At 36.0% G+C, this 14,769-nt stretch overlaps 1 protein-coding gene across 6 annotated transcripts in view; it reads right to left on the bottom strand.

The window, feature by feature from the left end:
* SOX5 (SRY-box transcription factor 5) overlaps nucleotides 1-14,769 on the bottom strand; it is a 958,250-nt gene that overhangs the window by 655,092 nt on the left and 288,389 nt on the right. For 5 of the 6 annotated variants that reach the window (XM_044229411.1, XM_044229413.1, XM_044229414.1 and 2 more), the window contains 2 exons: nucleotides 12,871-12,923; nucleotides 161-227 (listed from right to left, as the gene is read on the bottom strand). In XM_044229411.1, coding sequence (XP_044085346.1) covers nucleotides 161-227; nucleotides 12,871-12,923 — 120 coding nt within the window. The remainder of the gene's footprint in view (nucleotides 1-160; nucleotides 228-12,870; nucleotides 12,924-14,769) is intronic. The other variant, XM_044229417.1, reaches the window with a different exon arrangement.

Here is a 14,769-nt window from a genome sequence, read left to right as displayed (position 1 = left end):
AAATGCTGGACTTTTTATATAAAGGTATTAGTCATGGTTTGCAAAACTGAGAACATACCAAGCAAGCACGTCCAAGAGACAAACAAGTGGCAAGAGACTTGAGAACTCTAGAATTGATGGCAAAACAATGATCAGCAAATGATAATGCAAATGTCCTGACCTGCTGAGTCTCCCAGTCCAATCTCTCCCTCTCCTGATGTCCTTGATGTTATCTATTTCTTGCAAGGCTAAAAAACAAAAATAAAATAAAATAAAATAAATGAAAGAAAAGTAGTGAGAAATCAAAGTAATTCCAAAATAGGGGAAAAATCAAACATCATAGAGTTAAAGTTTCTACTACAAAACTTTGGAAGAAACAGTAAATAAATTTTAACATAACAACTTTTTCTAGATCAGATTCACAGCCACACAGTCCAATACACAAGACTGTGCCAGTTAATGGTTGATGAATGAATAATGAATGAACAACTGAAAAACAAAATTTTATAAAAGACAGTCAAGATATAATGACAGTTGAAGTGTAAAAATGGTAACCAATTATTCTGGAGCTGTATCAATCATTTTTATAAATTTTTATGTTATTAATTCATTCATATAAGCACATGCATGAATATGAACCCTGGGCCTAGTTTTATAGAGAAAAACAATTATAACCTTCATTATAGTTCTTGATGGTTACCATAAAATACACTTATAAGGCAACATTACTTAGAGCTACAGTATTATGGAAAATATCTTAAATGGCACTAAGATGTATTAAATACAGAATATGACTTATGAGGCACAGTGCTATGTTATACTAAGACAGTAAGTTGTATAAGAATAAAAGTTTACAAACTCACTGAATAATTTCTAGATTAAAAATAGTATGATTAAAAACACCAAAATAAAAGCAGAAACACTTTATTTATACCCAGTTGCTCTTTCATAGTCATACTCTAGTGTTATAAAGACCAGGTTTGCTTTTTCGGGAGTGTGGGGATTTTGTTTTGGTTTTATTTTTGTTTTTTAAGAGTTTATTTATTTGACAGAGAGAGACACCGCGAGAGAAGGAACACAAGCAGAGGGAGTGGGAGAGGGAGAAGCACATAGCAGGGAGCCCAATGTGGGACCGGATCCCAGGAAAGCTGAACACAGACCCTCAACAACTGAGCCACCCCAGTACCCTTGGTTTGCTTTTAGAGAGGGATGGGGGGGCAGAAGGAGATGGAGAGAATCTTAAGGCTCCATGTCCAATACAGAGCAAGTCTCCGTCTGACAACCCTGAGGTCATAACCTGAGCAGAAATCAAGAGTCTAACGCTTAACTGACTGAGCCCCCCAGGGGGCCCAAAGCCCAGGGTTTAATCAGTGGTCCTATGACAGAAGAGCTATATGTCTTTGGAAATTTACTGAACCTCTTAGAGGCTTATTTTCTTGATCTAGAAAATGGTTTCCTTTCATTTTGTCATGAATCCAGGAATCTTCCCAAAATCAATACATACAACTATCTTACCATGATTTTAGTATTTACTTACAGATGTACAATAATTTTTATAAGGATAAGTTCATCACCTACTCTACCTTTTTAAGCTTTGGCCACTAAAATGTTTAGTTCTATCATTGTAAAATGTTTAAACATGTGTTAATGATTTTTGTGACACTGCAACATGATTATTACATTTTATAAATATAAATTATATAAATTTTGTGCCTTGGGATGGTGGAGTTACCTGTGTCATTAACTGGATTATGTATAGTCAGTATTTGAAAAAGACTTAAAAATCATACTTTTAGGAAAATAGAATCCTACTTCTAGAATATTGGTCTTACATAATATAATCACAGTTTTGGAGGTGATCTAGGCCCAAACTACTGCATAACTTTTGATTTTTAGTTTATAAAGACTTCACTTTTAAGAACTTCAATAATTTTGGGTGACTTCTGGAGTCCCTAAATTATTTTAAAGTATGTAAAACAGTAAAGAAATAATACACCAAGACCTGCTGGGTTTTATCTTAGTAATATAAAAATTAGTTTAACATTTAAATATCAAATAATGGAACAAGCTATATAAATAAAATAAAAAATCATACAATTATTCAATAGATGAGACTAACGTTTGACAAAAGTCCAACACATTACCATGATAAAAACACTCAACAAACTAGCAATAGAAGAAAACTTCCTTAATCTAATACAGAAAGCATCTACAAAAACCACAACTATCATACTTAATGGCAAAAGACTGGTTCCCCCCAGATCAGGAATAAAACAAGGAGGTCCACTCATACGACTTCTATTCAGCATTGTACTGGAGATTACAGCCAGGTTTGTTAATAAAGAAAAATAAAAAATATCCAGATTGAAAAGGAAGAAATAAAACCATCTATTTGGAGATAACATTATTTTTATTTAGAAAACCTAAAGGAATTCACTAAGAACTATTAGGAAGGAAGGAAAGAAGGAAGAAAGAGAGGAAGAGAGAAAGGGAATGAAAAAGAAAGACAAAGAAATCCGATATTTGTTCCTGATTCCTTGCACAGAGTTTCAAAAACTTACGGAATTCACTGAGTGATAGATAAGCCTTTGTTATGCTATGACTTGACTCATAACAAAGCCCCTAGATAGCTTCAGAATGGGAGAGGTTGTGAAAAAAAGCAAACACATGATTTAAGAACTGGAACTTTTTAGGACCCTACCACCCTAGACTCTGAGGAGATGAGAGGGACTGGAGATTGAGTTTAATCACAAGGCTAATGATTTAATCAATCATGCCTATGTAATGAAACCTCAAGAGAAGCTCTAAAATGATGAGACTCAGAGAGTTCCTGGTTGGTGAACATATTGACGTATGGGAGGGTGCACACCCTGACTCCACAAAGACCAACTCCTGTGCTCGAGGCCCTTCCAGACTTGTCCTATGTATCTTCATCTGGGATATTCATTTGAAGCCTTTATAGTAAAACAGTAATAGTAAGTATAGCGGTTTATGAGTTCTGTGAGTCATCCTAGTGAATTACTGAAGCCGAAGGAGTGTTGGGAGAACTCACAAATCTGTAGCCAATTATGCCAGGCAGAAGTACCCATTGCCTGGGGACCCCACTTGCAGTTACCTTCTGAAGTAAGGGCAGTCACTGGGGACTTTACTCTTTAACTTCTGGGATCTGACGCTAATTCCAGATACTGCCAGATTGAACTGAATGATAGGATACCCAGTGACATCTGAGGATTCCTATTGGACCATAATAGTCTTTTCAACAAATGGACCACTGGATATCCATATGCAAAAGAATGGAATTAGACCCCTACCTCAATACCACGCAAAAAATTAACTCAAAATGGATATTATTAAATGTAAAAGTCAAAACTATAAAACTCTTAGGAGAAAGACAAATATTCATAGCCCTGAGTTTGGCCAGGGTTTCTCAGACACACCACCAACAGAGAAGACAAAAAAACAAACAAACAAACAACAACAAAAAAAAAACTGGTAAATTGGATTACATCAAAACAGAAAAACTTTTGGGCTTCAAAGTATATAATCGAGAAAGTATCGAGCACGATTTTGTCTTGGGAGCAATAAAGAAAGAATAAAGTAAAAAGACAACCTACAGAATGAGAGAAAATATTAGTAAACCATACATCTGCTAAGGACTTATATCCCAAATATATAAAGAATTCTTTCCACTTTATAATAAAAGTTAAACAACCCAATTAAAATGGGCAAAGAATCTAAATAGGCATTTCCCCAGAGAAGATATATAAATGGCCAGTTAACACATGAAAGATACTCAACATTATTTAGCCATTAGGAAAATGCAAGCCAAGGCTACAATGATATACCACCTCACATCCACTAGGATGACTAATAAAAAAAGATAGGTAATAATAAGTGCTGATGAGATTGTAGAGAAATTATACATCAAATGTACATCAGATGTAGGAATGTGAAATTTTTCAGGTGCTTTGGAAAATAGTTTGGCAGTTCCTAAAAAGTTAAATATAGAGTTACTATATGACCCAGCAATTCCACCCTATATACATACACAAAAGAAACGAAACCTATGTCTGTCTGTATAAATACTTGTACGTGAGTGTTTATAGCGGCATTATTTATAAGAGCTGAAATGTGGCAACAATTTAAATGCCCATCAACTGATGAATGAATAAACAATATTTAAGTATATGCATACAATGGAGTATTATTCAGTCATAAACCATAAAGTATATATTAAAACATGAATGAACCTTTAAAAGATACCAAAAGAAAGAAGCCAGTAACAAAATACCATATTTTTTTTAAAGGTTTTATTTATTTATTTGACAGAGAGATCATAAGTAGGCAGAGAGGCAGGCGGGGGGCCGGGGGGGAAGTAGGCTCCCTGCTGAGCAGACAGCCCCATGCAGGGCTCAATCCCATGACCCTGGGATCATGACCTGAGCCGGAGGTAGAGGCTTAACCCACTGAGCCAGGCGCTCCAAATTTACCTAACTGGAGCATTTGTTATATTCATATATTGTATGATTCCATTTATAAGAAATGCTCCAATAGGTAAATTTATAGAGACATACAGACATATCAGTGGTTACCTAGAGTTAAGAGATTTAGAGTGGGGAGGACCTGTTAATGTCTATAGAGTTTTTGTGAGATTAAAAAGTTCTCAAATTATATTATGATGATTTTGACCAAGTCCTTGAATTTACTACAAAACAGCGAATTGCTACTTTAAATGAGTAGATTGTAAAGTATATAAACTATAACTCAACCAAGCAGTTTTTAACAAATTACATACTAGAAAACAAAGACACATTAATACAATTGTGTTCTCATTTTTAAAAAAGGAAAAGTACCCACATCTGCCTTGAAAAAAATCTAACCATGTTAAGATAATACAAAATAAATTTTATATTTGATAGACGATTTCTTGACAGATAACACTAATGCCAGGCCAAGTTTAAAAACCAACAATAAATAGAAAGATAGTCTACTTTTAAACTAATCTTCAGAGATTAGTCTTTCAACAGAGTTCAAGCATTATAATACAATCCAAGTGTAATTGTCACTTTATCAGCACTGATAGTGAAGGGAAAAACTCATTAATCCAAATTATGGCAATAGTTCAGAATACAATTCTTTGAAAGTTGGGAATCACATGGATACCTCACCGATTTTAGAATTCTCTAAGAATGAGGGTTATAAAATTTTAGCTGCCAAACAAAACTAGGTAAATATATGAAGAAACATATACTTTAAAAAAATCAGGTTTCAGTGACATAAAATTGAAGCTTCCCAATACTACCTATTTACTTTTGATTTAAATGAATTCATTAAAAAATAGAGACTTCATTATCCTGTAAGATTACTTAATGTTTACCCAATTTCATAATGGTAAGAGTGATATGATTAAATAGCTTGATCCATTGCAGTTATACAACATACAGTGGTTAATCTCTTTATTTAATACGTGTTTAATGATTCATGTTTATTTTCCGCTATTGAAATTTAAATAAGGTTCCCTTCAAATCTCTAAAGTGGGTATACACATTGCCTTAAGTTGGGGATGGCTGAATATCAGCCACCTATTCTCTCATCTAGTCCATAAAAAGTTACTGATGACTTATCATCAGATATCGATTATAAGATAAAATACAAAGATATACACTACATGTGTTTTGGGATTATCTAGAATGGACTATGAGTTTAGGCCTCAACTTACAGGTGGCAAAACCTTTCTCAACTGCAGCTTCCTCATCTTTAAGGTAATAATGAATTGAACCAATGAGTTTATAGAACCCAAAAATAAACAATACTTTCTCTTTTTTTGGTCTACTCTGAAGCCTAGGAAGATTAATCACATGTGGATTCTGCACCTTAGAAATTAACAGTAGAGCAGATATTATAATGTGTATAAATAAATGAAGGTGAGAAATCATAAAGTAGGAATTTCCAGTGATAAAATAAGATGTGAGGTGATCCCTACCAGATATACACAAAACAGAACATCATCACTATCACCAAATGGAAATAGTATTATGTAGTTGATTAGCACATTAATTAAATGATTATTAAGTAAAAAAATAGAAGATCAATAATCTTAGTTTGCTCCCAGGAAAGCCTGAATAATTGCAAGTCAAGTTGAACATTATGGAAAAGATGTTTACTTCCCACTATCATTCCTTAAAATAATGAATAAAAATACCACATTTCCTCTACTGACATTTGTTAAGTCTGGCTAGCCCAGCACTTACTCATGGCCAGCAGAAAGATATTTTATGTCTTGGTTCCTTCATTTTCTCATCTTTTAAATGAGAATTATAATAATGGATGCCTTAGGGGGGTTAGTAGTATTAAATGAGTTAATGTATGTCAAATGCAAGAGGACCTAGTCCACTGAGTACCACTGAGTTTTACTGTAGATACTCAATCAGTGTTATATCATCTTGTCACTCTTATAATCTTTCATGCCATAGCAAGAATGTATAGGATTGTGATTAAATTTTATTTACCATTCAATGGGAAGACAAAATGTCATAAGGGAAGATTACTCATAAATGCATAATGGAAAAACTAGGGCTTTTCCTATCACTCATAATGGCCTGAAGAGAGAAGTTCTGTACCTTACCATACCATGTACCTTTGTCATGTGCATAGAATGAAGAAGCAGTGTTCCCAAAGGAAAGGGCGTGTTTGGGTGGGGTAGCATGCTGAAATACAAAACAATGGTTGCCTACCTACACCTACTATGCAAATAGGGGTAGTCTTTACTGCAATTTGGTGTTTTTAAATTTAACTGAACTCAAAATGTTGAACAAAGGACTGGTTTATACAAAATTAGAACTCTTTAATCAAAAAGTCCTTATAAGACTGATGGGAGTTTCCTCTCCCTCCCCTTCCACATGTCATTGGTCACTGAATCATGCTCATCTTGTCTCTTAAATATCTATAAACTCTGTCTCTTCCCCTCCATTTCTCTAGCTATTGCCCTTCTCTACATTCTCTTTTCTTACTTTGACTATAAGTTCCTCAGTTGTTCTCATTGCTCCCAAACTACACATGGGACAACTTGAGCATGTTCTTCCACTCTTCTCTAGCTACTTCCCCTCAAGACTCAACCCTGTTATTCAACCTTCTGAAGTGAAGTCTTTCCTAACTCTCCAAGGGATATTGAAGAACTCATTTCACGGGACCCACAAATGGTAAGTTAGCATACATTTGGAAGTATCCAATTATGAATTTTACCAACTAGCACAAGTTTTTATTATAAAAACCCATACTAGAAAGGTATGGTAAAGTGAGACTTTCATATGTGGTTAGTGAAACTTGAAACTGGTTCAAATATTTTGAAAAAGTATTTGGATCATATATACCAGTAATCTTACACATACTCATATGTAAATTTATTTTTGAGATTATACCCTGAGGAAATATTTTATATATATATAAAATATATATTTTATATAAAATATATATATATAAAATATATATATAAAACCCAAAACTACCTGACAGGATACTCCATTTTCTTTCCAACAGACTACATACACCTCTTCAAAATACACCTGTCTATGTATTAATTCCTCACTTCATTTTCAAATGCTAATGTATCAAATAAAGCAATTATTACTAGTATGTAAATGAGTTAGTCAGATTACAAGCAGAAAAAATATAAGAATCGGAGGCCTCCCTCAGCCACTTGTCACTATCCCCCTCCTCCTTTTATTTCCTGCATAGCACTTACCGTCTCTAAAATTAGTTTGTTTTATGACCTTACCTATTTTCTTCTTTGCTTTACCTCTAGCACCTAGAACAGTACCTGACTTAAACTGGAGTTTAATACTTAGTAAATGAAAAAATAAATGTGTTCATGAGAACAGGTGAAAATCCCTCTCTTTACTAAGCTATGTATATCTTGACAAATCAACTAGCCTCTAGGCTTTTAAATTCTCGTTTCTTTAATGGGAAACTGCCTAAGGTTTTTATAAGCTTAACTCCATCCATTCAAACTACTTACTGAGCATCTACTCTATGGCAGATATTCTAAACAATGTGATAATTACAAAACACAAAAATCTCTCATGCATCGTATACTCTCGTAAGTAAAGAGTGACAAGAATATAACAAAATATGTTAGATGATGATCTGTACTTTGGAGACAAAACAGAGCTTGTGGGTCTCTGAGCGGAGACTCTGCAACTGGGTAACGGAGAAAGAAGGCAGTTGAGTCAGGAGGTGAAGGGGTAAGATATGCACACTGGGGAAAGACCATTTCAAGTGGTGGGAATAGCACGTCGGTGTGACTGTCTTTTTAGAGCGGCTGTAATGCAATAAATGAATGAGAGGTAACAGGAAATGAGATCAGATAAGTAAGGGAGCAGCAAGGATGGGTTGTGTAAGGCCTTGTAGGCCACTGTAATAACACTGGCTTTTATTCTCAGAGAAATTAGCAATCACTGAAGGGGTCTGCACAACAGTGGAACATTCCATGACTTAGGTTCTTAATGGGCTCAGCATTTCTCAGTGGGGTTGCTACCGGTATTTAGGGTGGGCAACTCATCTTTGTCCTAACCCTCGAGCCCATGGTGGGTCATTCAGCATCTCTAAATGTCAGTAGTTATCCCCAGACTTTTTGACAATTAAAAATGTCCCCACTTATTTTCAGAGCTATGTTATAAATTGATGGAAGATAGGTTTAAAGAGCCTACGTTAATATTCCAGGCAATAGTTGGTGTTATCTTGAGCCAAAAAGGTAGTGGGAAATTCAGAGTATATATTTTTGCCGACAGGATTTGCCAGTGAGCAGAATATGGATGTGAGTGAAAGCTAGAAATCAAAGGATGACTCCCAGGTGTTTGGAATGAGCAAATAGGATGGAGTAGCGTTCACTGAAGTTGTGAAGACTGAATATGGATGAACTAGTTTTGGGGAAGAAAGCAGGAATTCAGTCAAGACATATTAAGAACTACTATGTAAAAACAGATATATCTACATATTATGGAAGGATTTTGTAAAATGGGGTAATGGGGACTACCACTGAACTGACAGATTTTGTTAGGGTGTGTTGGATAGAGTTAACAGAAATAAATATTAGATAAATGAATAAATGATTACTAATTTACTAATAGTAATGGATTAACCAGTTTAAACAATCAGATTATGTCAAGAAAAGGTTTTTTGTTTTAATATAATCCAAAGGAATTAGTCTAATTGTGGAATTTCAAATGATAAATGGTGTGGAAGTAGGCAGGTTTTTAATGCTTTTAAAATCCCACCAAGCCCATTTTGCACAGAGCAAATGTCCTACAGTGAGATTAGGCTCAGCCTTATGAAAACAGTGGGCGCATCACTGTTCTGTACCTTCTACTGACTAAGAACCACCACTTCCAACACTGCAGAGTCAATAAATGTAAACTTTTCTGCATCCGTGGGCAATTTAAGAATTTCAGAGGAAAAGATGTATCTGGACATGGTTTAGACACACTTTACCCGTTGAATTTAGTCAATCTTCCAGAGACAGAACAAATGATCTGAATCAACACAATGAGTTCATTGATACAAACACACAATCTAGAGTTGGTAGGAGGAAGTATCCAACTGCATCATTGCTGGAACTTTTCCCTAGCGACAGGATTCTACCTGCTCATATGAGTAGAAAGGTCATTTTTTGAACAGCAATGCTCATCATAGAAACATGACATTTCCCTTCAATGTGTTGAATAACTAAACTCCTATCATCAGAAGTTTCATTCTCTGGATCGATATCACATTTATGAATATTCTCTCTCAATATCTTCTATTAACATCTCCTGTGATTTGACACAAGGGTGGTATCCACATTCAAAAAGAAGTCCTCACACTCACACCTACCCCAGGGCACTTGGCTTCCTTCAGAACACGGCAGTATTTTTCAGATCGACTTGGCCTGTGGTTTGACACCCGCCTCCTCCTCTCTGGAACGGTAGCAGAGGGGACGTGGAGGCTTCAGTCAAAGTGCAGCTCCAATCACCAGGCAGCTCAAGAAGTTAGAAGGTTCATGCAAAGGTGGTCACTTGAACTGAAGTGGGAGGAACGTGATAAAGAAGAACTAGTGGCAGACAGATGCCCCATGGGCTTCCCATTGTTGTTTCACAGAAGGACATACTGTGTCATAATGAATTACCACTAATTTGAGCCAGCAGTACTGTTAGATTGAGCCCGGCAACTCAGAATGACAAACAGTGCCTGCAAGATCATCTAATGAGGGGACAAGACTGCTCCTGGAGCAACGCTTCACTCAATTAGTGGACAAGGCTTTTAATGCCGCTCTGCACAACTAAAGCAATTTTGATTACTTAGAGCGGAGTCTCCATTTAGAATGGTTCCGAAGCTGAAACAGGGTTTCTCTTTTTTTTTTTTCCTTTAATATAATTTATCTTGAGAGTATTTGAATGGTAATAAGCTATTTGAAAGCCAATCACATTATTTCCTATTTTTCCCTAAGTAATAGTGAAATACATTTTTTTTAAAGTTCAAATGATAGAATTTGCTCTACCAAATGAAATGTAAATAAGATAGCAAATGATTAAGGATATGCTGAGGGTGTGTGTGTATGTGTGTGTGTGTGCGGGCACTATGTGTGTCTCTCCGTGCCAGAATTACAGTTGGTGAATTTCATTTCATCAGCCAACATTATCAGGAGGGTTGCATATTTATTCTATATATCCTTTAAAAAAAAAAAAATCCAGATCTTGCCTTCTTTGGCTGGGAGCACTTATATTTCATAGCTTTTGATATGGGGAACTGATGTTTCTACTTGGTTATTTTTTTCCACTATGTCACTGCATGATGAAAAGCACTCATATGTGTAATAGTACAACTTTCTTTAATATCGTGATCACTGACTTATAACTAAACAGAGGCTATTTAGGTTTAGCAAAATCCTTTTGTTCTCATTAGAAACACACAGGGTCCTCACTATACATCGCTCTAGGCATCTTCTGGCTTTCTATCCATGCCGTGTGCGTAATTCTCAGACTGCTGGCACTCTGTGAAATTCTATGAAACTTTGCCTACTTAAGTAGAAGGTCATTGAGTAAAAGAAATTATTCAATTGCTAGACACAAAGTTGGTGCCAATAAACTTTTATTAAACTGACCACAAATTCTACACAGATGAAGAAAGTAAACCTCATGATTCACTTTGCTTCCCTCAAGTGAACAGCAACAGCAGGGTCAAAAGTTGAGAATGACAGGCATACCTTACCTGTCATCAAAATTGTGGGGCTTCCCCATCCCCCCAGATTGTATAAAGTAGGTCTAATACAAACAAATATATTGTCGTAGAGGTGGGGGAGAGGCAGAGGGGGAGGGAGAGAAAGAATTTGAAGCAGGCTCCGTGCTCAGCACAGAGCCCGATGCTGGACTCCATTTCATGGCCTTCAAATCAAGAGTCGGCTGCTTAACCAACTGAGTCTCCCAGGAGCTCCTAAAACCAGTTTCTAAATAATGTACACCTGCACATCTTTGTTTTACAAAAGAGATATATACAACCATGCTGAAGCACTCATCTAGAGCAGAAGTTAGGGAAAACTTCACAATTTTAACATTTTGAGTCACTGGAAAACCCATTAGTTGAATAAATTGACAATTATTGAACCTTATCATAGTCATGTTTCATTTTCTTACAATAATTTTAATAATTATGACCTTCTTGCCTCCAGAAGGGTCAACTCCAAAAGCATGTTACACCTTCAAGGAGATGGTTATGTATTAGTAGAAAGTGGTACATTATTGGTATTATTTTTCTAGTAAATAGAAAGAAGAAGAAAAAACAATGTGGTTTAGGAGGCAAGTGATATTTCCTATAATGTATATTTTTAATAATTATGAAGACTCAAAAACTGGCAGAGTATGCACTGATTGTGCATGGTCCTCTCCTGAGAATGCATGACATAAAATCACATCAGTGGCTCAAATTATTGCCAAAATAGAGAAAACTATTAATAGTTTCATTTATTGTCCTTTCCTTTCAAAAGGACTAATATCCAGGAGAGGAAGAAGCAATTCTTGTTAGCTGTAGAAATGAAAGAAAACTAATAATTAAGGAATACATTTAATGGGAAAGTACAAGTTAATAGATACAATTCAGTTGGTATCAATCTCTTAAGTGCCTCCCCTTCATTTCCTATTTGTTCTTTAGTAGACTATCAGTCCAAAGTACCAACAACAATTATCATTCAGCTTTCCATCAATGTTAGTATCAAACATCACAGATATTTTCCTATTCTTTGTTGGTTAATTTTCATTTTTCAAATATATACAGTATTTGCATGGTCCAAAGTTAAAACTATATATAAAGGTAACTCTGAGGAGACTTCCATCCCTATCCTTCTATTCATTCTCATCCACACATTACATGTAATTATTTTTATTAATTCTGGCTTATCCCTCCTATATTCCTTTCCAAAAAAAAAAAACAACAATCATTTATTTATTCTTATTTGTCCCTCTTTCTTGTGCAGAATATAGCATACTACATACTATGAGTAAAGTACAGAAAAGTGGAGTCCTTGAAGGTTTTAAATTTTTCACTAATAACACATCCTGGAAATGTCTCCAAAATACTGCCCAGAGATCTTCCTCTTTATCTCTTATAACTGCATGATTCTTCACTACACAGACATGCTTTTGTTTATTCAGTAAGTCTTTTATGGATAGGAATTTAGGTTATTCACAGTATTTTGAAGTTGCAAATAATTTTATAATTAATAACATCCATGAGTATTTTTAAAATCCTCATACAATTCCTGGAAAATCACTGGTGGGTAGGGAGGTTCACTGAGTCTACTCTGGTTGTCAGTTGCCTCAACATTTCTGATATGGAAGAGGAGTAGAACTGGGAAGTCTGAATTACCTTTGATGTTTTCACTGGAGCTCAAATTTATTTCTAGTCTTGAATATAAATCTCTAGGAGAAAAAGCAATTATGAAATAGTCTTGGTTGATACTCAGAAAGGAAAAATGAGTTTTAGAAATTTTAAATATTTTTCTTTCTTTCACAAGACGTTTTTGAGACTTAAACTAACCGAAACCCACAAAAAGTCCGAAAAACATAAGAGCCAGGAAATATTTGCCTATGAACAAACATCTCTGTGGCAAGGAACAACCCTGAACTTTCTTTAAATTTAGGACTCATATTAAGGGCCTGTAAATAGTGATTAAATGAATGAATGAATGAATCTACTGTAATCCAATCTGACACAAAAGCTTGGAAAAAGTTTTCAGAAAATAGAAATCTGAGTTGCAGTTCTGAAAGTAGGCAGGTGTATTTAGCAACACCTTTCCTACTCTTCCCCAAACAAGGCAACCTACACGTAATTCAAAAGCCATCTTTGCAGTAGTCCCAATGTAACGCATAGACGTGGATCTCGGTTTGTGGCTTGAGATCACCAAGTATCCAATAGCACACTCCCTGCTGCTGTCGTGAATGCTACAGGAATGATGCTTAATGGCTTGGAGGAAGGGTAGAGGTTCAACAAGCCCAGAGAAAGCTACCAACACCAAGAGGGTGTACTCAGCAAGTGCTTATGAGGTGTCTCGCTATAATCTCGCTGAAGGGGCCAGAGTTTCCTCAGGGAAGAAAAAGAAGAAAGGAAAAAGGAATGGCTGTGTTAGTGTTTGCCCGAAAAATAAAAGTCTGAGAAACCCCTGAGAGACCCCAAAAACACAGTAAAATTTACCTTTCATAAGGCTAATGTTGGTTTTACCCTTGCCCTTGGGGTAGAATGAAGTACAGCTAACACTCAGAGGCAAGCTTGAGGATTCTAATAAAGACTATAAAATAGGCAGGGGTGCCTGGGTGGCACAGTTGGGTAAGCATCTGACTTGGTTCCTGCTCTGGTCACGATCTCAAGGTCCTAGGATGGATCCCCGCATTGGGCTCTGTGCCCAGTGAGGAGTCTGCTTCAGAGTCTCTCCCTCTCCCTCTGCCTCTGCCTGCCCTCGCTCTCGCTCTCTCTCTCTCTCAAATAAATAAATAAAAATCTTTAAGGAAAAAGAATATGAAATAGATGAATACTGTTGCACCAAGACTGGACTGATTTTTAATGCCAGATTTTTTATTCCATTGTATCATTTTAATTCAAGTATCTGATTTCTCTGTATTCCTCTAGGAGAAGAAAAAAAGCCTGGGGTGTGGGTGACCCCCTAAGCAGAAAAATTATCGCTAATAGAAGCATTTCACTGTATCAGCATCTCATTATCATGTGTAGGGCATTAATCGAAGCACCTTATTTAAGGTGGGAAAGAGCTTTGCTAAGGGGAAGATGATTCAGCACAGTATCTTCTGACAAGTGATGCCATCTCAAATCCTTTTCAGAGATAGGCAGAATAAAACTAATGAATAAAATGTGAGCGTTTATTAAGTTTATTTATCAGTATGTTATGTGTTCCATTTTTAAAAGTTTCTGTAATGATAGTCTTATCCATTTTTCTCTAAAACTGCCCTGTCACATAGTAATATGTGTACAGACTACACTTGTTTCCATTTTAAAAGGCATCCCAGGAAGAGGAGATGTGGATGGGTGTGAAGAGTAGATCGGGGGAAGCAAAAGGGTGCAGACGTCTCCATTGACAAAAGGAAAAGGCATATGGCTTCCTTCCTTCCTGGTGCACCCAGGGCTCAGAGAGAGCTCTAGATTTCCCAGCAATAAGTTTCTGCTTGTGAGCTCCACTGGGAAGATATGTTGTATGCCACAGAAAACCAAGATGTTTGCGTTCCCACCAATCCAGGGATAAGGCTTTTCCTCATACAG

The sequence above is a fragment of the Neovison vison genome, chromosome 12 (genome assembly GCF_020171115.1).
Source record: "Neovison vison isolate M4711 chromosome 12, ASM_NN_V1, whole genome shotgun sequence".
Classification (NCBI taxonomy): domain Eukaryota; kingdom Metazoa; phylum Chordata; class Mammalia; order Carnivora; family Mustelidae; genus Neogale; species Neogale vison.
The sequence above is the reverse complement of the archived record's forward strand: the minus strand, read 5'-3'. Positions and strand labels throughout refer to the sequence as shown.